The sequence below is a fragment of the Cervus canadensis genome, chromosome 21 (assembly GCF_019320065.1).
Source record: "Cervus canadensis isolate Bull #8, Minnesota chromosome 21, ASM1932006v1, whole genome shotgun sequence".
Taxonomy (NCBI): domain Eukaryota; kingdom Metazoa; phylum Chordata; class Mammalia; order Artiodactyla; family Cervidae; genus Cervus; species Cervus canadensis.
In genome coordinates, this window is record NC_057406.1 from 4030111 (window position 1) to 4057665 (window position 27555).

At 54.3% G+C, this 27555-nt stretch overlaps 1 protein-coding gene across 2 annotated transcripts in view; it reads right to left on the minus strand.

Annotated features, from left to right (window-relative positions):
* Nucleotides 1–27555, minus strand: part of FBLN1 (fibulin 1) — an 81382-nt gene that overhangs the window by 43520 nt on the left and 10307 nt on the right. For both annotated transcript variants that reach the window (XM_043440105.1, XM_043440106.1), the window contains exons 2-11: nucleotides 24474–24579; nucleotides 19355–19490; nucleotides 16894–17065; nucleotides 10846–10905; nucleotides 9406–9507; nucleotides 8670–8807; nucleotides 7175–7312; nucleotides 2910–3053; nucleotides 1687–1815; nucleotides 806–931 (exon numbers count right to left, since the gene is read on the minus strand). In XM_043440105.1, the coding sequence (XP_043296040.1) occupies nucleotides 806–931; nucleotides 1687–1815; nucleotides 2910–3053; nucleotides 7175–7312; nucleotides 8670–8807; nucleotides 9406–9507; nucleotides 10846–10905; nucleotides 16894–17065; nucleotides 19355–19490; nucleotides 24474–24579 (1251 nt within the window). The remainder of the gene's footprint in view (nucleotides 1–805; nucleotides 932–1686; nucleotides 1816–2909; nucleotides 3054–7174; nucleotides 7313–8669; nucleotides 8808–9405; nucleotides 9508–10845; nucleotides 10906–16893; nucleotides 17066–19354; nucleotides 19491–24473; nucleotides 24580–27555) is intronic.

The window sequence follows — 27555 nt, forward strand, 5'->3', positions numbered from 1 at the left end:
AGCCGGCCTAATTGCACTGACCGCCGACCTCAACATCCTTCCGTGCTGCTCCTCAGCAGGCCCCAGCATTTAGAAAGCCTGCACCTTTTGTCTTGGTGGAGTTAAGACCAGTTTATGCCAAACTCCCTCTCCTCTATTGCAGAAATGTAAATAAAATCTGTCTTACCACTTTAAACAAGCATCCAACTTTTGCTTCCCTCTGTCATTGTTGTTGTTTAGTGGCTAAGACATGTCTGACTCTTGCGTCCCCATGGACTGTAGCCCGCCAGGCTTCTTTGTCCATGGGATTTCCCAGGCAAGAATACTGGAGTGGGTTGCCATGCCCTTCTCCAGGGGATCTTCCTGACCCAGGGATCGAACCCACATCTCCTGAATTGGCAGGCAGATTCTTTACCACCAAACCACCAGGGAAGCCCCCCTCTTTGGCATAAACAACCTCATCTCCCCCATGAGGACACTGAGGCTGGTGAGGTCAGCCACCCCCCAGGGTCACGTGAGGAAGGCGGTGGGTCAGATGCCCTTGGATTCCACACTCTCAGCCACATCCCACTCGTCCATCCTCATGTGTGCACAGGTGTTATTGGCACTCCCCGGACCCAGGAGAAACCAGGAGGGCCATCATCCCTGACAAGCAACTTTTGAGAGGCATCGCTCCTGCTGACACATCATCTGATACGTGTTGGGGTGCAAGTGAGTCGTTCCCAAGCGGGCCTGCCGGGAGAGCGGCGGGGAGGCAGGCAGCTCGGGGAAGAGGAGCAGATGCAGGCCCAGCGCCCCCCGACCCCCGCCCACGGCCGGCCCTCACCTTCACAGGAGCGGCCATCGGAGGAGAGCCGGAAGCCCATGGTGCAGCTGCAATAGTAGGAGCCCGGCGTGTTCTCGCACTTGTGGCCGCACAGGCGGCCCGGGTACCGCCGACACTCGTTGATGTCTGAAACGGAGCGGGCGGGCGGCTCAGGCAGCGTCCTCCCTGTCAGCTCGCGACCTCTGTCCCCCACTTCCTCCGCCCTCCTCTCCTGGGGAAAGGTGCAGTGACCAGTCCCACAGCAAGTCAGTGGGGGCGCTGGGACCACCCTGCCTCTCTGCCCACTGGGGAAGCCTCGCGCTCCTTCCAGGACAGTATGTCTGGGCATGTGGCCAACCACCCAAGCCCTCCATCCTGGAGCCCAAGGGAGGGTCTTCTGGGACCCGACAAAGGTGTCGTGGGGCTGAGCAGGGGAGGGCAGGGACCAGCCTCTCCTGAGCACCTTGGCTTGGGGGCGGCAGGCGTCCACTAGCAGGATCTGTCCTGGTTCCCCAAGTTCGGGTCACCATGCCATCCCGGGTTCTCACCGCCCAGAGGGAGCACACAGCTCTGGGCCCTGCACCCTGCAGGTCAGCGGTGACTCTCTGGGAAATCACAAAGACTCTGGGGCATCTGTCCAGGGGGCTGGAGTCTCGGGGCTAGCAGAGCACCTGTTCTACAGGTGGGGAACCTGGCTTACACCCGGGAGCACCCCTCAGGAGCTGCACGGCTGGAACTAGAATGGGGGTCTCCCGATCCAGGTCTCTTCTCCAGCACTGTCTGGACCCAGGATTGTCAGAGGTCAGGAGTAGACCACGGTCACTGCAGGTGCAGCCTAGGCTGGTTCTCCTTGGTGTCACTTGGCCAGCCATCCCCACCCCCGCAGGGATACACACACATACCCACACACGTCCTGCTGATGCCGTCGAAGTAGTACCCGGCCTTGCACTCACAGCGGAAACTTCCAGGGGAGTTCACACACAGGTGCCCCGGCCCACAGGGCTCAGAGGGGGGAGAGCACTCGTCCACATCTTGCAGAAAAGAAAGACACATTGAAAACCCTTTAGTGTGGGAGGGGGCATGATCAGAACGGAAGGCAAGGAAGGAGCCTGCTAAAACGTAACTGACAAAGCGGCACCATCTAATTCTTCAACGTGATTTCCCAGATTACGTCCTATGCACTGGGGAGACAGCTGACTGGACGCAGCCTCTACCCTCGGGGGACTCCTGCTACTGAGAGCCAGCAGTGGCCCCAGTTAAGTAAAGCAGGAAGTGCCGCAGGACTGGGGAGAGGCTGAGGAAGGAGGAGACTCCTTTGCGTGGCAGGGATCTGGGCAGGATGGGCGCAAGATGCCTTTGCCTGAACCCACAGGAAGGTAGGAGCAGGTGGCAGAGGGACTGATGTAAGAGCAAAAGTCACACAGACAGAGACGGGCAGGGCTTGTTGGGGGAGCAGCAAGACCTGTTCCATCTGGATTAAAAAGTTTGTGAGCTTGGGTTCAATTCAGGAGGACTGAATCGTAAGCAGGGCTTCCCTGGTGGCTCAGATGGTAAAGAATCCGCCTGCAAAGCAGGAGATGTGGGTTCAAACCCTGGTTGGGGAAAGTCCCCTGGAGGAGACCATGGCAACCCACTCCATTATTCTTGCCTGGAGAATCCCATAGACAGAGGAGCCTGGCAGGCTATCGGGTTCTTTAGGGTCCTTTAGACCCCTATAGGGTCCTTTGCGACCATAGGGTCGCAAAGAGTTGGACACGACTGAAGCGGCTGAGTACCCTCACACACGCACGAATTCCAAGCAGGAGCATCAGTCCTCTGTCTGCCCCAGTGAGGAGTCATCAGCAAAAGGAGCTCTGAGCAGGAAAGGGCGAGAGAGCTTTCAGCTCAGAATGAATGGGACAGACTTGAAGGGGCAAAGCTGGAGGCAGTAGGTGCGCTGGCATTCTACTGCAACGGTCCAGGCAATAGCCAGTAAAGACCTAGGCTTGGAGACCAGCCATGGGATAGATGAACAGGTACACACAGCTTCCTTTGGGGATCTGCTCTCTCCTTCCAGAGAAGGGAGGGTTGTGCTGGAGCAGACAGAAAAGTTCATTTCAAACTGGCTTTCTTTTTTAATACCAACCAACGCAGCGGGTTCCCTCCTCGTTGAGATGGTAGCCACGGCCACAGTTCGGCACGTTCTTCTGGCACGTGTAGGAGCCCTCCGTGTTGATGCACGTCTGCCCAATAGGGCATGGGGCACTGATACTCAAACACTCATTGATATCTACGAGGGGAAAGACAGACGGCAGGGTTAAACCTGAGGGCTTTCCCAAACCCAGCACCCAGATCTCCAAAAAACTCCCATCTTCCTCCTCTTTATAAAACCACAGATGGAGTTAAGATGATGCGCTCAGCCTGGACCACATAGCACAACCTCCCCACCGGCTTCCAGATTTCAGTAGCACACCCCACCTTAAGCACCCCTTACCGGGCCCATCTCCCTGCCCCTAAGCCCTCAACACCTCCATCTTCCACTGCACGAAAGCCAAAGCCACCGCCTGTGAGTCCCACCCAGTGAACTTGGCAATTTAGGTGCCATCCTGGGTTCACACGCTCCACACCGTCAATGAGTATCTTCCCTGAACTGAGCAGGGGTGAGGAACACAGACGTGGCGGCCCCCTCCGTGTCGGTACTAGTGTTTTGGGCGCCTCCAGTGACTGGCAGGCCCCGCCCGCCTCCCAGCCACGTGGCCGGTCTGTCCTGCAGCCCAGCCTCTGGCCTCAGCCTCCAGAGCCACTTGATCCCCACTCTGGGCCTGCCTGGGGAGCCATCGCCCCAGTCTGCCAGGTGGATACACCTCTCATATAAGCACAGCCTCTGCGGCACAGCTCCCCCGACATCCCCATCCCTACTCCGGGGTCCAGGGGGGTCTGTGTGAACTCTGGCCCCGGGGAGGGGCAGCTCTGAGCTCACGGCCCAGTGGGCTCCCTCCCTGACTGCACACCCCTCTGAAGGGGGACTCCTGTGACGAACACAGGCCCAACGCGTGTAAACCAACCAGAACTGGGTTTACATGGCTGCTCATGATCAGCCCTGGTGCAAAACTGCAGAGTGAAATTCCTACCAGAAGAAGCCTTCTGAAAGGGCCTAAAGGTTTTCCAAATCACCTATAATCATCGGGGGCTAAGAGAAGGGGTGATGGTGGAGGACCAGCTGTGCTTCTCCCCTCACAGCCCAGCCCCATCCTCCCCAGACAACAGCCAGCCTGGGTCCCTCCTCACCCTGTCAATAGCCTTTGTCAGAACGGTCTCACCGGCACAGCACTTTACAGTTTACAAAAGCTTTTGTCTCCAGTCCTGCCCTCGACCACCACATCGAACCCACAAGACAGGCTTACAGGGATTAAAATCTGCATTTTAGAAACAGGAAAGTCCCTGAACTCAGGCCAGAGCCGGGGCCCACTCAATACAGAACCAGGGTCTCCTGCTTCCCGGCTGCGACAAGGGCCCTGAAATCTGGGGTGGGCACAGCCTGTCAGCCACATCCAGCCCCCTTCCTGTCTTTGTAAATTCTGTTCTCCTGGAGCACAGCCAGGCCCGAGCTTTTATGCATCTACGGCTGCTCCCATGTGGCTGTGACAGCCCCTAGGATCAGTGAGGTTGGTATTTATGCTCTAGGCCTTCAGAGAAGAAAGCTCGGCCGTGTGTCAAGAACTAACGCAGCGTTCAGAACCAACACCGCTACCTGCCCTCAAGCCTTGTGCACGATCAGATCTACAGCTCCCAAATCCTGCACCACGGACACCGGTGGCCCTTGAGAAAACCCGCGCCCCACAGAGGGGTGAGCTCTCCAGCCTGTGAGCGCCACAAGGCAGGGCCCAGGCCACAGGGAGGGAGCCAATGAATGGGTGGCCGGGAGAGGGGACAAACAGCAAATAACAGACAAGGTCTCAGAAGGGTGAGAAGGCCTCGTACAAGCCTCTTAGGGCCCCACATGGGAAAAGCCCGGATGATCCCAGCTGCCAAGGACCCCCGCTTGCTCTGTTTAACCCATGACCACAGAACCCAGCACCCCTGGCGTGGATCAGCCGTGCAGGCAGCCCAGTGCCAGCCTCTTCTCTCATCCTCACCAAAGCAGAAAGGAAGATGGGCCGGCGGTGGGAAACAGAGGAAGAGAGAAAACCTGGAGAAGACATGATAGTGGCCAGGCCCTCGATGACCAGACCTGAAAGGCCTAGAACATTCTATGCTTTGTGACTGGGAAGGAGGCCTCTGCCCGCGAAGACCCACTCCCATCCTGCGCGCTGGTCCCCTGGGTGGAGCCCTGCAGCTACGGGGCCGCCCGGTGTGGCCAGGGGGGAACAGACAGGCTCCCGGGGCCCAGGGCTGGCTCCAGAAGCCCCAGGAAGATGGTTCTGGCTATACTCGAGGCCAGAGTTTCCCACCACAGGTCAGCGTATCCTGCGGGAGGGAGGGTGGCATCCCGGCAGTGTGTGAGCAGGGAACCCAGGATCGAGGGTGGCAGAGGGGGACTGCCTGGCCCTGAACCGTCCTGACACTCCTCCTTTTTCCTCGATTTACTTTCTTGTGAAGGTTTGTTTGGCACGATAAAAAGATGACATAAAGGTACTGACATGAAATGATATCAAAACACATCAGTAGGTCAAAAACAAAGCAAGTGGCAGAACTGTCTGGTCCCACTTTGAATAAAAACAAAAGTCTAGGACTCACACGCATTGCCGAGCAGGGAAGAAGCCGTCCCTTTCTACATTTGGGTTTTGCTCGCTTTTTTACAGATAAAGAGGGACAAAACTTTTTAAATCAATAAGAATTTTTAAAAACAAAAGCTCCTGAACTTGATTGCAAGGATTGTGGGCACACGAAAAGAGAGACCCCTCTAGGACCTCCAAAGACCCAAGTTCAGGGAGTGGGGGGAGCTGGGCCCCCGGCTCCTGCTCTGGCCCCTTCCCCTGCACAGAGGGGCACCCCCAAACTGGGGTGGGGGTGGGGAGTGGGAAACCGGGGCTAAGTCGAGACTTGCAAATGCTCCTTCTGTGTGGAACTCGGGCTGATTTTGCCATGAGTCAGGGTTTCCAGCCCTGACAGACGCCCTCCTCCGCGGAGCCCCCTGCGAGCCCCCTGCAAGTCTGGGCAGGTCCCTCCCCCTCCTGGCCCCGGGAGAGCAGTCAGCCTCCTGCTCCCCAGCCCCCTTCTTTGAGTGACAACAGCTCAGTGGGCAGGGGGCTGGCGAGGGGCCAGGGCGGCCAAGCTGAGGCCCCTACCGCTCAGATGCCTCCCGTGAAAAGGGGGCGTTTCAGGAACAAAGACTGGGGTTGGCTGCAGATAAAATCACCCCCATCCTAAGGGGCTGCTGCTGTTTGTCTTTAAATATCCTGGAATGGCAATCAAAGGGGGCAGGGCTTTCAGTCCAAACCACCATTCCAAATCAAAGATCGATACAGATTTATCTGCAAGGGCCTGAGACAGACAGAAGATAGAAAGTCTCGGTCCCTTGTCGTGGCGCTGCCAGCCTTTCCGGGGGGGTGACAGGGCAGCCCCAGTAGCATGGGTTCTGGCTGGTGGCACCTGCAGCTCACATCCAGGGGGACATCTGTCTGACCTCAAGGGAGGACCCAGAATCTTCTGCTGGGGCAGAGGGCAAGGACAGGTGGCAGACCTGGACTCAAATGCCAAGAGCATACAGTGATCCAGCCAGGTGGCGACTGCAGGAGAAAGCAGGCCCACCTCCTGTCTCCTGGGCTGGTCCCAGGGCAGCAGTGTTTAAAACTAACTGAGGGCTTCCCTGGGGCTCCCAGGTGGCGCCAGTGGTAAGGAACCTGCCTGCCAATCCAGGAGACATAAGAGACGCGGGTTCGATCCTTGCATCGGGAAGATCCCCTAGAGAAGGGAATGGCAACCCACTCCAGTATTCTCGCCTGGAGAATCCCATGGACAGAGGAGCCTGGCAGGCTACAGTCCATGGGGATGCAAAGAGTCAGACACTACAGAAGTGATTTAGCACGCACTCAGTTCACTCAGTTCAACAGCAAGTGTCTCTGATTTCAAAACTCAAGCTCTCTTGAATGCATCGGAGATTGCTAAATTAGACCCCTGGGGCCCAACACAGCCTGTCGCCTGTGTTTGTAAAGTTTTATTGGGACACAGCCCCGCCCACTTGTTTACCTAACTGTGGCTGCTTGCCAGCTGCAACCTGCAGAGCAGAGGGGTTGCAACAGAGACTGCACGGCCTGCAATGTACCATTTATTATCCAGCCTTTTATAGAAAAAGCTTGCCAACCCTGTTCTGTCTGCCCTGTGCAGGACCCCGCCTTCTAGAGACAGGGCCCACGGCCGGACGGTTCCCCTGCCTGGCGGACCCTGTGAGCCCTGGCAGCGGTGTCTTACCAATACAGTTGCCTAGAGCATCTTGTATAAAGCCACTCTTGCACTGTAGCTTGGGTCTGCAGCGGAAGGATCCCAGAGTATTCTGACAGATAAAATCGGGGAGGCAGTTATGAATACCACTCTCACACTCGTCAATATCTGGTACATCATAAAAAAAGGAAATTGTTAGCAAGAGTCCTGCCAGAAGCATCTTACAACACTTTAAAATCACAAGAGAGCTTTTTTCTTTTCTTTAAATGCTCGTTATTCAGACTATAACCCAAAACATTCCAATAAAGAGGGCACATACAGCAAGAGCCTTAGCCAAACAGTGCTCATGTTGCTAAAGACTTAAAACTCTGACTACCCCCCCAAGGCTCTTATGATGCAAATTTTCTGTTATATAATAAATAACCCAGACATTTTCCTGGCAATAGGTGGTTTGGTTTGGTTTGGTTTTCATTTCAGGCTAAGCACATGTTTAGTTTTAGATTATAAAGCAATGATGATCTTAGTGGCAATAAACACAGTCCCTATAAACTTATTCATTCTTCAGTCCTTGCAATATTCCAAATATTAACAATGGTGACTGTCATGACTGAACGTGTTGGCTGCCCTTCCCTTGAAGTTCATGGGCTGTCAGATGTTCAGAAGTGTATATTCAGCTGGTGGGGCCCCTGGGTTCTCGCGGTCCAAACCGCCCAGTGAGTCTGCAGGGGTGGGGAGCACCAAGCTCGCCCAAAGGCCCTCAGACGTCAGGAGGGTGTGACTTGCTTTTGAGTTACCCTCATAATTCAACCAACGTTTTTACACAAGTGGTTTTGTCGTTCTGAAGGGTTGGAAACCCTCAACAGAAAACTATGTTCTAACAGATCCTCATCAAAGGCTTATCTGCCAAATAACATCTATGGTTTGGCGGGGAAAAGTCAGCAGCCAAAAATGTCATGCTTTTTACGCAGCGGAAGGGAACATGCTTTGAACTTCAAGGGAGGCTGGAATCAGATGGACGGCAGCTGTTGTGCAAAAAAAAACCAAATGGGGGGGGGATGGGAGTAGAACGCACGTGTGAGCACCTGAAATTCATCTCGGGTCTTGCTGTTGTTTTTAAATTGCTTTTAAGTCCTTATTCTTATATAGTTACAATATTGCCTCCCTTTTATGTGTTCTGCTGTTTGGCCACAAGGCATGGGAGATATGAGTTCTCTGACCAGGGACCGAACTCATCACACCGTCTTGCACTGGAAGGCAAAGCCCCAGCCGTTGGACGGCAGGGACGGCCCCCGTCTCGTTTTTAAATGATCGTGCTTTGAGCCTTTTCAGAAACCCAAACTCTCCACTGTCATTAACTCAGCATGACGGTAAAGAAGCTAAGTCTTCACTAGTGACAGGGCCGGCCGGCGCCCCAGGCAGTCACCAGGGGACACAGCATGCGGAGCCCGGGACCCCCCAAGCCACTTTCTCATCACATCACATCTGCTCCCGGGGGCGAGGTTCTGCGACTCGGAGCCTGCCGTACCTTTGCAGTCATTGTCCTCTGTGAGCTCATAGCCAGTTCCGCAGCTGCTATCACGCTGGCAGCGGAAAGAGCCCACTGTATTGATGCAGGTTTCTCCGAGCCGGCAGTTTTGGCTGCCCTTGATGCACTCATTGACATCTAGGAGAGACACAGGCAATGCAGAATTGGCAAGGACAACTGATCCTGACGCGTCATCAGAAGGAACGGACCAGGAAGCAGAGTAGGGTCAGTTCTCTGCATCCATCAAGTCCCCCGGGTCTGTGATAGTCACGCTCTGTACCGGAGTGGAGCCCTGGGTGCTCCCCACCAGAGCAAAACGAAAGCAATGGTTTGTCTCCCTGGCTGATCTATTTCAGATCTATTGCTCCTTCTGAGCATCTGCTCAGCAAGCTCCAGGCCCCGAACTGAAGTCGTGTGACCCTAGAGACCCCCTTCTATTCAGGGCTGTCCCCTCCCTCCATCTCCCCCATCTCACAGATGGGGGGCAAAAAGAGGCTGGGGATGCCCCCAGGGCCACCCAGCAGATCCTGGACTCAGAGCCCGGTCAGACCCCAAGCCCACCCCCTTTTCCCAGCCCAGTGTTCACATTCTTCTGGCTGAGAGCCCTGGCTGCAGGATATTGGAAAGCTGGTCCTGGGCCATAGTTCACCTACAAACAGGGCCCCTAGTTGTGCAAAGCGGGCCCTGCCTGGGTGTCAAGCGGAGGCAGAGGCTCTCGGAGCAGGACGACATTTACCTTCACAGGAGACGCCGTCTGGGAGCAGCTGGTACCCCACAAAGCAGGAGCAGACAACTTCCTCCCCCGTGTCCCGGCATTGCTGTTTGCAGGGCCCGCCACCTGGAATCAGAGCAAATGTGAGCGGAGGCCTGGCGTACCCAGGGACCTCCTGGTGATTTCTCTTTGTTTGGATGGGGCCAGAGGAAGTGCCCTCAAGGGGGACTGATGCAGAAAGGCAGGCTCCCCAGGCTGGAGCCCACCGCAGCCTTCCCAGCAACCCCCTTCCCATGGGAGACCCCCAAGGTCTGGCCCTGATCTGACAGATGGAGGGGTGTGTGGGGCCCCAATACCCCACTTCCACTGCCACTGCTTCAGTTCCAGCCGCTCACTCACCTGGTACCCACCCCTCCAACCACGCTTCCCATAGGGCAGCAAGCGAGATGCTCAAAGAGCTAATCTCATGGGGACAAACCTCCACCAAACAAAGATTCCACGAAATAAAGTTTGGACTGCTGCCCAGGGCCTGCACGGCCTGCCCATCTCTCCAGCCTCTTCCCCTCTCCCTGCCCCTCCCCCGACCCACCGCCCACCAGGGCCTGCTGCTAGGGGTCTTCAAGGCTCTGCTCCAGTTGCTGCAGCCCCCCCACCCACGTCACTCCCCTGCCTAGTCCATCCTGGCCCACTGCAAACCAGCTACCCCCGCCCTCCTCTAGGAAGACCCTCCCACGCTCCCCAGGAAGGATTATGGGTCTTTCTGGGGCCCTCTGCTCTCCCTTCCCCCACCTGAGGCCTCGGTGCCAAGCGTCACTGTAACAGACCACCTTATTTTGTGATTAAACTGGCTCCCTAATTAAAGCCCAACCACAAGGCAAGTCACGAAATGTCCCCGGGGAGCAGACCTGCCAGTCCAAACGTGTAGGAATGTTCCATCGTGAGAAATAAAGTCTTATCTTAAGGAAAACAATGCTGCAAGGCCCCACTGACTTTAAATTTGAAAGCATCACTCTTATGAGACAAAGGGATATTACAGATGGTACGGCTGGAGCTCCAGGCCACAAAATGAAGTGACACTCACCCCCATCCCTTAAGGGGCGCCAGCCTTGGTGGTCCCTGCTCAGAGTGACCCCCCCATAGAGTTATCAACTGAGTCTGTGGGCCGTGATTGAAGGGCGTTGAATGCTAGCTTCTTCGCTACAAGCCACAAGAATGCAGCCTCTTCGCCAGAAGCCCACCCTCTCCCTCACTCGCCCACCAGGTCCCAGCGAGGAGGAGAGGAAGGGAAGGAGCCCAGGAGTGCAGGTGACCGGGACCTCCAGCTGACTCCCAGCCAAAGGGCACGTCTCGGGTGAATCCGAGTGAACCTGAGCAGAGCCTGAGGTCAACTCCCAGAGAGATTAGCATGGCCCTCCCTCGGGCCTCGTTAACCACCAGCCGGCCTCGGGGAGGCGCCGGGCTCACCTCGGCAGCGGTCATTCAGGTAGGGGTCCTCTTGTTCCTCGTCGATCTCAGAAACCTTAGCTAAGGGGAAAGAGGCAGAGAGACGTTTGTCCACACGCTGTCCGTACGGCACTCCACACCCACATGAGCACACAGGCAACTCCAGATGTTTTCTCTTCTTGTAAATGCCAGGCAGCTAATGCCTGTCTGTACATCTCCTTATAAACAGTTCAGTGTTCATTTTATCCTTTTGAAAAACAGAGCCACACTTACAAAACAAAATGTCGCTACATCTCGCAAAGACCCATTATAACAGAAACAGCACTGGCATGAGGGTCTGTTAGCCATCCACCCAATGCCAAGTGTGGTTATGTTGTCCGCACTGCTTGAATATTTCCACAAATGCAGCCACAGCCCTACTATAAACTCAGTCACACCCTCCAAACAAAGCGATGCACCTGGTGAAAGCTTATTGTTACAGGTTGAACTGTGGGTCCCCCCCCACCAACCCCCACCTCCACAGAAGATGTGAAGTCCTAACCCCCAGTGTCTGGGAACGTGATCTTATTTTGGAGAAGGGTCACTGCATTTGATCAGGTTAAGATGAGGTGGTGAGAGGGGGCCCTAATCCTAAGATGAGAGTCCTTACCAAAAGGGGACATTTGGACTCAGTGGCAGATATGCAGAGGAAAAGGGAGTGGAGAAACAGGGAGAAGACAGTCATCTCCAAGCCAAGGGATGCTGGGGGAGATACTCGGAAGGCCCAGCCCTGCCAACACCATGGTCTCGGACTTCTGGCCTCCAGGCTGGGAGACAATATCTCTGTTGTTTAAGCCCCCCAGTCTGCGATGCCTCATTAGGGCAGCCCCAGGAAGCGAATACACGGATTTCATCCACTTGCCCTGCAAAGCTCAATTTAGTGCCAGTCATCCATAGTCACTCACTTGGCTCATTCAACAAAGGTATCTGAGCACCGGCTCTGAGTGTGAAGCACTTGGCACATACAAGGCCCCCGTCTTCACAAAAAGACTCGATAGAGGGGGTGGCCCAGTGGCCAAGACTCTGCCCTCCCAGTGCAGGGGGCCCAAGTTTGATCCCTGATCAGGGGACTAGATCCCACAAGATGCAACGAAGAGTTCACATGTCAGAACTAAAAGATCCTGCATGCTGAAACTAAGACGCACTGAAGTCAAATAAATAAATAGAAATGTTTTTAAAAGAGATTCAACATGGCAATAGAACAGAGAGGGATGCAGTGGGGGACCAGGGCCCGAATTTAAAAGCGTGGTATTGCACTGGCAGTTCTGACATAAAGGAAATGCGTTAGCCCTTTTAACTTGGGTGGATACACCCAGGAATCCCTAGACAATTTGAAAACCAAGCCCCTTGCTAAGGAGGACCCTCCACAAGATGGAATGACAGTGACCACAACTCCAGCGCAATTCAGCAGCCATCACATTACAAGGCTAGGTGGGAAAGCACAAATCTAGGGTCTCCTCAGTGCAGCTGCGTCTACGGGGGAGAAGCGAAGAGAGACAGAAAAAAGACTGAAAGGAAATGTGACCCAATGGAAACAGTGTCCATCTCTCTGTTGATCTCCTCTTCCTTCTACCTTCCCATGTCTTCTAAAACACATACATGTGAGAGCATGATACACCCTCACTGGGAAAACAGACCTCAGTAAAAAGACACACATTAGTAATTCTGCAGTAAATTTCAATGTAACATAATTTATAGACACTAACTATGCAAAAGACACAGGAAGGCTTCCCTTGTAGCTCAGATGGTAAAGAATCTGACTGCAATGCGGGAGACCTGGATTTGATCCCTGGTTCGGAAAGACACCCTGGAGAAGGAAATGGCAATCCACTCCAGTATTCTTGCCTGGAGAATCCCATGGACAGAGGAGCATGGCGGGCTACAGTCCACGGTGTCGCAAGAGTTGGACGTGACTGAACAACTGACACTTTCACTTTCACATTAAAATATGGGAAGGGTCCCTAAATAATTCAAAGAACTTTTTAGCTGGGAAGAAACTAAGCAAAAGACCTTTAGGGTGTGAGTCATCTCTAGGCTGGGGGGCTGGGAGCACCTTTGCTCAGAACAGTTAATTTGGGTGCAATTAGAGATGATCATTAATGGCAGAAAGAGAAGAGGAACTAAAGAGCTGCTTGATGAAGGTGAAAGAGGACAGTGGAAAAGATGGCTTAAAACTCAGTACTCAAAAAACAAAGATCATGGCAACCGGTCCCATCACTTCATGACAAATAGATGGGGAAAATGTGGAAACAGTGTCAGATTTCATTTTTTGGAGGGGCTCCAAAATCAATGCAGATGGTGACTGCTTGCTCCTTGGAAATATAGTTATGAAAAACCTAGACAAATGTATTAAAAAGCGAGACATCACTTTGCCAACAAAGGTCCATATAGTCAAAATAATGGTTTTTCCAGTGGTCATGTATGGATGTGAGAGCCGGAGTACAAAGAAGACTGAGCGCTGAAGAACCGATGCTTTCAAACTGCGGTGCTGGAGACGACTCTTGAGAGTCCCTTGGACTGCAAGATCAAACCAGCCAACCCTAAAGGAAATCAGTCCTGAATATTCATTGGAAGGACTGATGCTGAAGCTGAAGCTCCAATACTTTGGCCACCTGATGCAAAGAGCTGACTCATCTGAAAAGACCCTGATCCTGGCAAAGATTGAGGGCAGGAGAAGGGGGCGACAGAGGATGAGATGGTTGGATGGCATCACCGACTCAAAGGACATGAGTTTGAGCAAACTCTGGGAGTTGGTGATGGACAAAGAAGCCTGGCATGCTGCCGTCCGTGGGGCTGCAAAAAGTCAGACACGACTGAGTGACTGAACGAGAGATGATCACAGTGCTTCCCTGTTGGGTATGGTAAAGAACTGGGATCCCTGAGTAAGGAAGATCCCCTGGAGAAGGAAATGGCAACCCACTTCAGTATTCTTGCCTGGAAAATCCTGTGGGCAGAGGAGCCTGGCAGGCTACAAGAGAGTCGGACACGACTTCACGACTAAACAAGAGATGATCACACGAAGTGGAGTGAGTCAGAAAGAGAAAGACAAATACCACATGATATCACTTATACGTGGAATCTAAAATATGCCACAAATGAGCTGTCTATGAAACAGAAACAGCCCCACAAACAGAGAACGGACCAGGGGTGGCCACAGGAGAGGGTCTTGTGAGCGATGGACTGGAGGTTGAGGTTAGCAGATGAAAGCTCTTACAAACAGAACGAACAAACAACAGGGTCCCACTGGACAGCCCAGGGAACTATATTCCATACCCTGTGATAAGCCATAACGGAAAAGAATACGAAGAAGAACGTCCATATACGCATAACAGAATCACTTTGCAGTACAGCAGAATTTAATACAACACTGTAAATCAACTATACTAGAAGTTAAAAAAAAGAGAGAGGAAAAAAGAATGTTTGATTTGGGGACCCTTCATTCACTTGGCATTACATCCTGGCAAAGCCCACGTCCCTGCCACGTCCAGGCACAGGCCAGGGTGATCGGAACCACCCTCCAGAGGATTCACGGTGACAAGGCCAGGGGGATTTGTGAGAGACTACTACCTGGGTGATGAAGTCATTAAGATTTCCATAACATTCTTTGGGAGCTAGTATGCTGGGCAAAGAATGCTAGAAGAGGAATCTGGAATCCAAGCTTCTTGCAGCTTCAGTCGTCCAATCTGTAGAATGGGCATAACCAAGATACACCCCAGCACAGTTCTACCCAAAAGAACAGCGCTCTTTCCCCCATCTGAGATAACTTATACTTCAATATAACAGCAACAATATCAAAGATAACAATACTTTGATAACTCAAAATACAGCTTATTAGAAAAAGAAGGTTAAGAAAACAGACACAAATCCCAACTTTATATTTAGATTAAACAGATGTGTGTGTGTGTGAGAGTGTTAGTCTCTCACATGGGGTCTCACACTGCGACCCCATGGTCTGCAGCCCGCCTGGCTTGTCTGTCCATGGGATTTTCCAGGCAAGAATACTGGAGTGGGTTGCCATTTCCTTCTCCAGGGGATCTTCCCGACCCAGAGATAGAACCTGGGTCCCCTGCATTGCAGGACAATTCTTTAGCATCTGAGCCACCAGGGACAGCCAGATATGGGTTACTCTGTATCAGATGCTTGGAGAAGTTTCTAAAAGGCTTACTGTCCATTTCTGTACGTATTTAACCTCAGGCCAGCACTGGTCTGCAGGCCCCCCATGTGGCCCCGTGGTAGCACACAGTAGGCCCACAGTAAACGTCAGCGGAAGACAGGAAGGCAGGTCTGTGTCTGAGCGAGGAGGGAACACAGGGAAGTCTTCACAGAGACACTGAGGAAAGTGTGGAGCAAGAAATGAAGCAGATGAAAGATGAGGGAGAAATAAGACATCTGGAGCAACAGAAAAGCTCAGAGACCATTAACGAACCAAGATATAAATCAACAAAAGTCCTCCCCGGAGACACAGGAGAAAGTCTCCACCAGGGTGAAGAATCTGAGTTTGTTTAAAGTGAAAACGTCATCTCTGATTTCAAAAGTCAAGGAGGGAGCCAGAACGTGGTTCCAGTTCCCTTTATGACTAAGATATCTGAAGTCAGCTGCACGGCGGAGCCCTGGACTTGAGAAGTCAAAACAAAGAACGAAAGACGGGTCATTTGACCCAGGACCCCAAAGCCACAGGAACGGATGGCCTGGCTTAGGGACCACTGGTCTGTGAGCTCTTCCTCTGACCTGCTCCCTGCCCCTTCCCCACATTGAACAGAGGGCAGACGGAGCTCAGACTGAGAAAGCAAAGGTCCCGGGCAGGCAGCAAGCTTGGGGCAGAGCAGACGCCTGAAATTTTCCAGGGCTGTTTCCATTATGGCACAGGAAACCATTGCATAAGTGGAAGAGATGATTAGACAACGGAGAAGTTTCCTGAACCGTGTAACTGAACCATGCCCCAAGGCTTCAGGATTGACGTGGCTTCAGACAAACGGAGGGTGGGGAGCTAAACTGATGGAAATACAGCTGGGAGCTGTCTTGAAGCTGCTTTGGGGGTCACTCACCCCTACACTGAATAAATATCTATGTTTGAATGCTCACAGACTGCTATTAATGAGTGGTCCCCCAGCCTCTTGTCTACATGTCATCAGCTCCAGATGGAGAGAGGGCACTGGCCAGGCATCGGAAGGCCAGAGTTCTGCCTCCGCCGTGAGTCGGCCATGTGACCTTGAATGCCAGGACCTCATCTGTGAAACACGGGTAAACAAGAGCATGGCCAGCCACCTACGCTGCCCGAGGCAGTTGGAGGGATGAGATGAACTGTGATGGCAAACGCCATATACCCCTTCTCCCATTTCATCCCAGCAACCTGAGAAAGTGGGACTGTAGGCGTCCCCATCTCACAGATGAGGAAACTGAGACCTGGATCCATCAGTTTGCCCCAAATACATCAGGACAGGGACATGCACACAGATTCGTCAGATCCCAGATTCCAAGCCCTTGGTTTCACTCCAGGACAGTGAGAAACATGACCCTGCTCTGACAACCAGAACCAGTCTCTGCAGAGTTAAGGCAATGGTCAACGTGCAAGCCCACACCACCCGTGATGGTCAGCTTTAGGGGTCAGCTTGGTGGGGCTACGGTGCTCAGATATTTCATCCAGCACTAGTCTGGACACAGCTGGGATGGTATTTTTTAGATGAGATTGACCCTTAAATCAGCAGACTTTGAGTAAAGCAGACTGCCCTCCATCAAGTGGGTGGGCCCCATCCAATCAGATGAAGGCCTTAAGAGAAGGACTGGCCTCCCCCAAGCAAGAAGGAGCTCTGCAAGCAGACGGCCTTCAGACTTGAGCTGGAAGATCAGTGCTCCCCTGGGCACCTGGCCCGCGTACACAGCCTGCAGGCTTCAGACCTGCCAGCTCCCCCAGCTGTGTGAGCCAGTGTCTTAAAATAAATCGTCTCTCCCTCCCCACATCCTATGGGTTCTGCTTCTCTAAATAACCTTGACTGACTGCCCTGCCCCAGAGGGAAGAAAAGGGGGACTTACCTGTTTCTTGGAGGTCCCCACCGTCCCCCGGGGCAAAGTCTGCCGTCTCCTGGCCCTTGACGCAGCACGCCCGGAAGACCAGCCCACACTGGTAGCCGACCATGAGGCTGTACTCACAGCTCTGGCCCTGGGCCTGGGCCGCCCGCCCCAGCAGGCAGCAGTGGCAGCACCTCTGCAAACACAGGCAGAGACTCTTGATGGAGAAGCCAGACACGCAACACAGCGGATCCCACGGACCCCTCAACCTCCACCCCCGTGGGGATTCTCCCCGGACGGGGAAGACACACGCCTGACTCGGCTGCCTCTTCTAAACGCTGGCAGGAAATAGCAAAGCCAGCTGAGCCCAAGGCTTGCTGCCCCCCGAACCTCATAGGTCCTGGTTTTGAAAGGAACCTTAAAGGGGCTGATCCCAGCACACACTCCACAACATCTGACTGACCCCCCCCAAATCCCAGCCGGTCCAACAGGGCCTCCAGGAAGACGGGGACTAGGAGAGGGCCCCCCGGGGCTCCCACAAGGGGGGCTCCCTAAGGGTCCACACCCTCCACACCCGCTGAGATTTCTCTACCACGCCTGGGACGATGAATATACACCTGTCTCTCCCTCCTCACCCCAGTCAGGGTGGTTCGGGCAGCAGGAAGAGAACCTCAAGACACGTCAGCAGGTGGGGGACAGAGTTGCCGCTGTCACCTGCATACCCCAGTGTTCCCCAAAGTCACATCTGAAGCCCAGAAACAACATTCACCCCTGGCACATGAAAAGCTCCATTTCGGTCATCACTCTAAGAAACGCACAGAACGTTCCAAAGGCCTGGAGCAGGAGTGGGTGGGGGGGTGGTTTTGCCTGAGTTTCATGGAGGCCGAGGGTCTCACATCCTCCAGAAAGAGCAGGAGTCCCAGTGACCTCCTCCACCTTGTACGTCCTCAGTCATCATTCCCAGAAACACAAACGGCTCATCGGCCAAGGCGATCAGTTTCCACACCCGTTAGAATGTTCCAGGCCTTTCTCTGAAGTCCGAGGACCCAGGCAGAGTCCCCTTTCTGGGAGGCCGGCTCTAAGCATCTCAGGCCCCAGCTCCCAGGAATCCCCTTGACCAGCCCCCGCTCCCCTATCCGCCCCCCCAGCCTCTTCCCATGAAAAGCCCACAAAGGCTGAGAATGGGCAAAGGGGTGCTGGACCTCCAACTCCTCGAGGGGGAATATCCCTCCACGTCCCACTCTGTGTGAAAAGACACTCTCCAGAAGGGAGCCCCACTCCCCCTCCCGGAATCCAGACCTCATTCCAATTCTCTCTCCTTGAAATTACTTCATGGGTTCCTAACGGGCAACAGGAAATCTTTCTTCCAGGGAATTCGGTTTCGTCACCTGGCACCTCCACCAGAAACCCAAATGACCAGGTTAATTAACTTTCCAAACTTGAGCTCCTCCTGGTCGGGCTATTTTTCTCCCTTGGTAAGTGGTAAGGGAGGGACAGCCTAGTTTATTTGCAGTTTTCAGACCTCGGAACGCTCTTAGGAACCTCTCCACATCCATGCAAAGATGCAGGCTTCCACAGGGACGGAGGCCGCGGGGACCTGGCCTGGGCCTGGAGTCAAGGATGCATGACATCCATTCACGGCTGACCTTCTGGACAGGGCTCCCTCTGGGCCAGATGACCCCGCTCCCAGCCTCACCTCACCGCTGATCTCAAAGGACCCTTGCTGAGAGGTCACTTTGGAGTGTGGGCCTCTCTGAACCTCAGTTTTTTCTTCTAGGGCAGTTATGGAGGTCATGCGTTCTCAGAGGCATATGTGTGGGCCCATTCTGAGCTCTGACTAGCTGGGGAGAGCAGAGAAGTTTGAGGGCCTCCTGGGGGCGGAGGTGGGGATGCCTACCTTGAATTGAGGGTTCAGAAGGCCCTAAGCCCAGGTGACCCATGCGCTGACCTTGGAATCCCTGTTTGAAACCCTGGGACTGGCAGTCAGCGGTCCCCAACCTTTTCAGCACTAGAGGGCTGGTTTCATGGAAGACAGTTTTTCCACAAACTGGGGTGGAGGATGGTTTCAGGGTGATTCAAGCGCACTATGTTGATTGTGCCCTTTACATCTAATCCGATGCTGCCGCTGATTCCTCAGGAGGTACTGATCCATGGTCCGGAGGTTGGGGACCCCCGCTGGCAGTCTTCAGGGCAGGGCTGGGTCACTCCATCCCCGTTTCCCCAGTGCTGGACGGGGCCTGGGGTGCAGCGCTAAGTCTGCACACCCAGTGCAGGGGACCCGGGTTCAATCTCTGGTCAGGGAACCAGACCCCGTGTGCTGCAACTCTGGGGTGTGGCCCAGAGTTTACTGGATACACTGGAGCTGGTGGGAAGATCTGAGTGGTCCTTCCGGCCCCCGGGGCTTTGCACACCCTGCTGCTCAGAGGGAAAGGCTGCCTGAGTGCGGGGAGCAGGGAGGAGAGCGCCCCAGGCCTCGGGTCCTCACCTTCACGAACACGGCCTCGAGGCTGGCGTTGCTGCCGCGCGGCGGGGTGCAGCCGTCCTGCTCGTTGGCCAGGTTGATGCCCGTGGTGCAGTGCAGCTCCTCCAGCTGGCTGTGGCAACACTGCTCTTGAACCATCCTGTGGGCAGAGGGCGTGGGGTGTGCCAGGGGCTCTGCGGGGTGGGGGGCCTGCCAGGTGTACCCAGGGCCCGGGAGCAGTAGCCGCTCGGGGACGGCAGCCCTGTCACATCGGACAGGGCTTCCCCTTCCCCACCCCCGCCGCTCATCCACAGACACACACCGAGATACACACGCAACACCCGCATACGGAAGGTGCTCGACAGTGTTTAATCAGAAAGACTGAATGCAGGGTGGTGTCTGGGAGTGGGTTCGAGAGACCAACTTCATCTCTCGAGCACTGAGCCTCATCCACAGAAAGTTCCCAGCTATTTATAACACAAACCAGATTACGGCTGGGATTTCCCTGGTAGTCCCGTGGCTAAGACTGCGCTCCCAACGCAGGAGACAAGGGTTCAATACCTGGTCAGGGAACTAGACCCCACATGCTGCAACTAAAGATCCCACATGCTGCAACAAGACCCGGCACAGCCAAAGGAGTTATTTTTTTTTTAATTAAAAACAAATTAAAAAAAAACAGATGAGGGCTGGCTCGGGTCTGCACCCTCTCATCCTTTATCAATACACATCTCCCCAGGTTCTGGAATCAGAGGAAATAGCTCCAGCGAGGCGGAGGAGGCTGCCCATGGCCAAGAGTGAGCCAGGGCCGCCGTACCCTCATCTCCTAGCCCTGCTAGGGTCTCCAGGAAGAAGGTCCTCGAGGTGGACCTGCCAGAGGTGGTCTCTCAGAGACAGCTCCAGGCAGGGAGGGCAGGGAGGGCAGGGAGCAAGAGGTGTGTGATCACAGGCGTGGCTCCCCCAGACCCCGGACACTCCCGGCTCTGGGGCTGCCAACAAGGGCAGGAAGAGCTGCCAGGCCTGTGCTGGACCGGAGAGGGTGGGGCCCCGCCGGCCCCCCACGTGGCTGGCCAGGCGGCCGTGGCCCCAGCCTCCACTCTGTGGGGCTGGAGCTCTTCACCCGGCTTCTCATGCACTTCTAGAACTGTCCATGGGCTCCAGCCTGGGTCTGCCGATACATGCAAAGATAGACTGCAGGCTTAGTTCCAGACCACCACGGTAAATCGAGTCACATAAATTCTCCAGTTTCTTGGAGCATATAAAAGTTACGCTTGCACTGCACTGCAGCCCATGAAGTGTGTAATAGCATTATGTCTAGAAAGCAATACATACCTTAACAAAAATCATCATTGCTAAAAAATGCTAGCCATCATCTGACAACATGGAATTACCACAAACCTTCAATTTGTTAAAAAAAAAAAAATTCCAACCTTTGAAGCACAAGAAAATGAAACATGCCTATATTCTGTTACCACACATTCACTCATGCCCTCCGTGAATTTGCAAATAACCGACATTTTACTAAATTGTTAGGGAGAGCAAACAGATGTGCGTCCAACTATCTGTTCACTCAAAGATGTTTACTGGCTGAACAGAAAAGAACGAGCATTGTGGAGAAATCGGAACCTCGTGCACTGCGGGTGGAGTGTTACATGGTGCAGTGTGGCAGTTCCTCAAAAAATTTCAAACAGAATGAGCGTCGGATCCAGCGATCCCAACTGCGGGTATAAACCCGAAAGAACAGAAAGCAGTTGACTCAGACATTGGCGCACCTATGTTCACGGCAGCATGATTCATAACCACCAGAAGATGGGAGCAACCCAAGTATCCATCGAGGAACAGACAAGCCAAGTGTGGTCTGTACATAAGAAGGGGCTGAACGCAGCCTCGACCAGGAAGGAAACCCAGACACGTGTTACAACGTGGAGAAACTCTGAGGACAGAGAGCTAAGTGAAGGAAGCCAGACACAAAAGGATAAATACTGTGATTCCACTTGTGTGAGGGGCCCAAAAGAGTCAAACTCATGAAGATGGAACACAGAAGGGATGGGCCGAGGCAGGGAGGGTAACAAGGAGTTTCTGCCTCAGTTTAGGAAGATGAAAAAGTTCTGGGGATGGTGGGACAGTGATGCAAATATACTAAACTGTACCCCTAAACATGGTCATGATGGTGCAATCTGTAGGAAATGGCACCCCACTCCAGTGTTCATGCCTGGAAAATTCCATGGGCAGAGGAGCTTGGAGGGTTACAGTCCATGGGGCCACAAGGAGTCAGACACCACTGAGTACTATGTATATTTTACTGCAATTTTTTAAAAATTTGGTTGCAGCCCTACTGTGTGCCAGGCCCATGCAGAGGCTTCAGGGATGAGAGAGGGATGTCCTGGAGGGGAAGCACAGCTTCCCACACTGGGGTCCTTCCGGGGCAGCAGTTATGAAGCTCTGCACTGGTGGGCCTGGGCCAGAGCTGGGTGTCCGGAGAGCTGGACAATCAATGGTTTAGTCGCTCAGTCGTGTCCGACTCTTTGCGACCCCATGGACTGTAGCCTGCCAGGCTTCTCTGTCCGTGGGATTTCCCAGGCAAGAATACTGGAGTGGGTTATCATTTTCTCCTCCAGGGGATCTTCCTGACCAAGGGATCGAACCCGAGTCTCCTGCACTGCAGGCGGATTTGGAGCTGCTCTCCCCTTACTGCCCTTCGACTTGGACAAGTGATCTTGCAGTCACTCGGCTGGCTTGCTCACCTCCTTCAGGCCCTGATGAGACACCCATTCTCAGCAAGGCACCCCCAGACATCTCTATCTGAAATTGTAAACCCACTCTGATCAGGAGACCCGGCCTCTTATCCCTAGGCTTTCCTTTCCCAAGACACCTCGTGCCTTCTTACGAACCAGAGACATCATCTGCTCACCCTGTCTTAGAACAGCACCGAGGATCAATCAAGATTTGCCAAATGAATGAAAACTTAAAACTGGAGGGCCTGGCACAATGCCACTTTGAAAGGAGAAAAACAACACTCGAATTATTGAGTTACCAGGTGGCCGGTGGTTCTTGTTTCCTGTGCCCTTTAACTGGTAAGAGGAGCCTCTTAAACCAGCTTTGATTTCTGACCTGCTCTCTCCCTTCTCTCCCTTCATTAAAAATGATAACACTGAACTTGTGGGGACTTCCCTGGTCACCCAGTGGGTAAGATTCTGTTCTTCCTCTACAGGGAGCATGGGTTTGAGCCTTGGTTGGGGAACTAAGATCCTGCGAGCTGCAGTCAAAAAAAAAAATTTTTTTTTAATAAAAATGTTTTTTAAAAAAGAAAGATTAGGACAGAAACACACAGAGAGAGGAAAAGACATGAGGATGTGGGGAGAAGGTGGCATCTCCAGGCCCAGGAGAGAGGCCTCAGGAGAAACTAGGACCTCAGACGCCTGTCTTCAGACTGTGAGACAGTAAATGTCTGTGGTTTAAGCCGCCTGGGCAGAGATGTCTGTGCTGGCGGCCTGAGCAGACGAGTACACTCCTCTGCCTAGGGCGGTGGTCCCAGCTGCTTCCCTCCCCTTGGTCATTATCACTGTCCTGCTTTAACGTTTGGGGAAACTGAGGGTCCAAGCTGGCTCAGGTCACACAGTCTGAAAGCCAGCCCGATGGGTCCCCAGGGCCCGTCTGCCTCTCTGGGCCCAGTCTGTAAACAGAATGTTTGGCGCTCACCGGCCAGCTTCACCCCGAACTGCCAGCCACCCTCTGACATTTCTGGTGCGAAGCCTCACGCCGCAGTCTCAGCTCTCACTCATCAGACGCGCCGTAAATCCTCCCGGCACAGTCTCCCACTCAGTCCAGACAATCCGAGTGCCCTGTTCTCTCCTTCTTTTGTTTGGTCTATGATGCTTTTGACTTTTCAAGAATTTCCTCAATGGAGCTTTACATCCTCCGTCACTGCTGGCAGGCAGTGGCCTCTCAATGCTCGATGCCAACACAAATGCAAGACTCCAGAATGAGGCAGACGAGCCCCCCCTGCACATTCTTTCTGTCTGTGGCAGCTCTCCACCCAGAACCCCCAGGTCAAAGCTGCTCTGGCTCAGATCAGGGGCAGAGAGCATGAACGGATGGCATGTGATGGAACGTGTTCATATCCTTGCCTCCCGATCTCTGCTCCCCAGGGAAGCAGATCTGGGTCCAAGTCCTAATTCCCCCAGCTGAGCACTCTGGGGAAAGCTCAGTTTCTCATCTGTAAAATGGGTCAGTAACGGAGTTAAACAAGATGCTGGGCAGCACAAATGCCCAGCACAAAGTAGGTGCTTCCTAAAGACTTGCTATTATTTTTATATTATTTTGACAGTGATGCTCAACATGACATATCTTTATCATTTATTCTAAGCTTGCAGTCGGGTGCTCAGTCACCTCAGTCGTGTCTGACTCTTTGCCACCCCATGGACCGTAGCCTACCAGGCTCCTCTGTTCATGGGGATTCTCCAGGCAAGAATACTGGAGTGGGTTGCCATTTCCTTCCCCAGGCGATCTTCCCAATCCAGGGATTGAACCTGGGTCTCCTGCACTGCAGGCAGATTCTATACCACTGAGCCATCAGGGAAGCCCATTCTAAGCTTACGTCCTCCCAAAACTTTGAAGGAGCTTGAGTTAATTTAGAGAGAGAGGAATAAACATAGTTGATCCAGACATTGGCTCTGCATAAGATGGACAACGGCCTAGGAGAACTTATGCTCTGGGACTGGCTCATCTGTGTGTTGGGGTCTGAAAGCGGCCCGTGCTTTTATTGGCAAAGCACTTCCAGTGCTTTGAGATCACATGACTTCCCCCGCCCCCAGTAACCACCCCCTTTCTGGGTGACTTGGTCGCAGTGCCCAGCTGTGGCAGCGGAGGCTGCAAACCCAGATCTTCTTGCATGCAGCCTGGCGAAACGTCAGGATGCCCCGATAATGCCAGGGAGGTAAGGGAAGGGTGAGCAGAGACATGTACGGGGACCATGGGGGCACAGAGGAGGGAGGGAGGCAGGGGTCAGCAGCCCATGCACCCCCCCCCCCACCCACAGCCTGGTCCTGGTGCCTAGGCTCCCCCCGGGGGTCTGCCACCCACTCTCCCTTCCTCCCCTGCTTTTGTCTAGAGGGACGCTCTTCTGGTGAAGCGCTGGCAGACGTACCTGCATTCCTTGGATTCCGAGGCGTAGGGCAGCGAGCAGTCCCTGTGTTCAGTGGCCATGCGATGTCCGTCTGCACAGCAAGCCTCCATGGGGTCATCTGCGCCCGCTGTGCGGGGAGGAGAACAGGGTGACAGGAGGCAGGCTCCCAGGGCCCCTGGGATGGGCAGCCTCCCTCGGGTGGCCGAGGGCACCCCGCCCCGGCCGCACCATCTGGACGCCGCCTCACAGCATCCCGGGCTGATGCTGAAGCATCCTTCAGTCACCCGACAAGCACATCCTAAAAACTCCACTGGGGCTGGGGCTAGGAGACCCAGGAGCGTGCTCCTCCTGAAAAGGCCTGAGACCTCAACCACGATCTTCCCAAAACCATTCTGTCTGGGCTGCGGCTCAGCACCCAGGATCCCTGCTCCGGGGCCAGAGGCTGGGGACGCAGACAGCCTGGTGGTCAGGGTGTCCAGGACACAACCGACCCCACTCCTGCGGGGGTCACTAAAGACAAAGTGCAGAATGGAGGCGGCCTGGAGCACCCCCCAAACTGGGACAACTAAAGAAGGCTTCCCCCAAGAGTAGAAAGTGAACACGCAGGGGAGGGTACCGCAGAAGCAGAGCCCAGAGGAGGGAACGGATACCCGGGGGCTGCAATGCAGCCAGTCAGCTCCACGGAGAAGCAAGGAGCCTGCATTTCTGACCCACTCTGCACTCTCGTTTAATTGTCATTGCCACTTGCTAGGGCATCAGAACTGAAGCTGGTGACGGTTTCTGCCCCAGACTTGTCACAGATTTGCCTCTGCTTACAAAAAGGAAAGATGGCTGCTGGCACACCCACGCCCTCGCGGCTGCACTGGGCACCCAGCCCTCCATCCGCAGCCCAGGCTGCCCCCTGACGGGCCCCCCGGCTCACGGAAGGACAGGACCCCATGGTTACCAAAGGGAAGAGCCGCCAGGCACCAAGGTGCCCTCAGCCCCAGTTCCTTCCATGGCCAGGAGGGGGCGAGAGGGGCAACAGCCTCTGCACCCGGACGGAAGGTCACCTCTGGACCGGCCATTTCAAAACTGGACTTTAGGAACATGCTTTCTCATGGCTGGCTTTTGTGCACCCCATGGGATAAATCCCACCAGGCTTGGCAGCGTTTCCTGGCACCAATGGCCTTGGGTGTTCTGTTTGCCCACCGTCCTTCAAAGGCCCAGCAGAAGAGAGGGCCATTCCTGGACTCAGCTCAAGGCCAGTGTGTCCAGTAACACCGGCTGTGACGACCTGCCCACAGTTACCTCGAGCACCTCTGGGGACAAACTATGCCTGGAGCCCCGAGGCAGCAAGTGATCAGATCACCCCCAGAAGATCCAGTGGGCATGGTCCATGCTGGCGTGAAGAGCCAGAGCCTGGACAGGACATTTCTTTTTAAATTATTTTTTATTAATTTACTTTTTAACACCAAAAGCATTTTGCATTGAGGTATAGTCAATTAACAATGTTGTGGTAGTTTCAAGCGAACAGCGAAGAAACTCAGCCATGCATAAACATGTATCCATTCTCCCCCAGATCCTTCTCCCATCCAGGCTGGCACATAACATTGAGCAGAGTTCCATGTGCTACGCAATGTCTTTATTAATATCCATCTTAAATATAGCAGTGTGTATATGACCTTCCTAAAGCCCCTAACCATCCCTTACCCCTGGCAACCATAAATCGATTTTCTAAGTCTGTGAGTCTCTTCCCGCTTTGCAAGTTCATTTGTATCATTTCTTTTTAGATTCCACATACAAGGGATGTCCCATGGCATTTCTCCTCCTCTGTCTGCCTTACTTTCCTCAGGATGACCATCTCTAGGTCTATCCGTGTTGCTGCAAATGGACCGGCCACTTCCTGAGCAGGAGAAGGAAGGGCCTCGCCAAGTCCCCTACTGGTGACCTCAGGATCCCCATCCCAGGGCTTCCCGGGAGCGCTGAGCAGAAGATCCACCCGCCCAACCCCAGCCTGGCAGTGGGAGCCCCCGGGGGGCTGATTAAGGGCGAGGGTCCACCCCAGAGCAAAGCCTGCCAGCCCACTGCCACCCGGCCACTCGGCCCCTCCCCACCACAGCTCTCCCCGTCCATGCTCCCCCCCATTGCCGTTTGGTGACTGTGGGGGACACCGTGGGCTGGGGCCCAGATAGTAATAAAATGAGTGTCACTGGCTTCTCAAATGAGAGGTCCCCCACGAGCGGGAGACTTCTGGTTGCGTGGATGACCTCCAGGGATCCCACTCCTTCCTTCCTTCATTTTTGCTCCAACTGATTTTAAGAAAAGCATTCACGAAACACCAGACCTGAGTCGTCCTAGACACGATGCCCGTGGTTCACTCGCAGGATGACTGTGACCAACCACGTGGCCGGACGCTGAGGCTGATATCCCCTGTGCTGTCCCCCTGCAGCCCAGCCCCAGCGGGCCCCACTTAGCTTTCCCGCCTGCGGCCTCGCCCCTTGGAGCTCTCATAGCCCCTCCAGCCCTGGCCCACCCCACCCCCATCCCATCCAGTTTCTCCCCACCTCCTGCAGCCCGCCTGCCAGCAGCCCAGCCTGGAGCAAACTCTCCATCGACATGTGTCTGCCTCACCCTCCCACCCACGCAGAGCTGGGCCTACTTCTCGTCCCGGACCTCAGCTCAAAGCTGGCCCTTTGCAGTGACAGGGTTGAGTAGGAAGAGATTCAGGTTTGGAGCCGAAAAAGGCTTGGGATCAGATCCCAGGTTCAGTGCTTGCTTGCTCTGTGACCCTCCCTGGGCAGGACGCTTCCCCTCTCTGAGCCACAGCTTCCTCGGCGGCAAAATGGGGGCTCACGACACCTTTGCAGAGTGGCTGAGGAGACGGGTAGAGCTTATAAAGTTCCAAGCACACAGGGGGCTCCAGTAAACAGTGGCTGCACGACACGTGAAAGGAACAAAGGAAATCTGCTTGCCGTTGCCCGTGAGGAATGGGGGCGCCGTGGCCCCCTCCTGGGGTGCAGAACGGCTGGGGTACCAGTGGCAGCTCCTACGCCTCCCTCAACTCCGAGAAAGGCGAGCATGAGGAAAGCTCAGACTCCCGCAGCCGGCTCAGCAGGGCAAG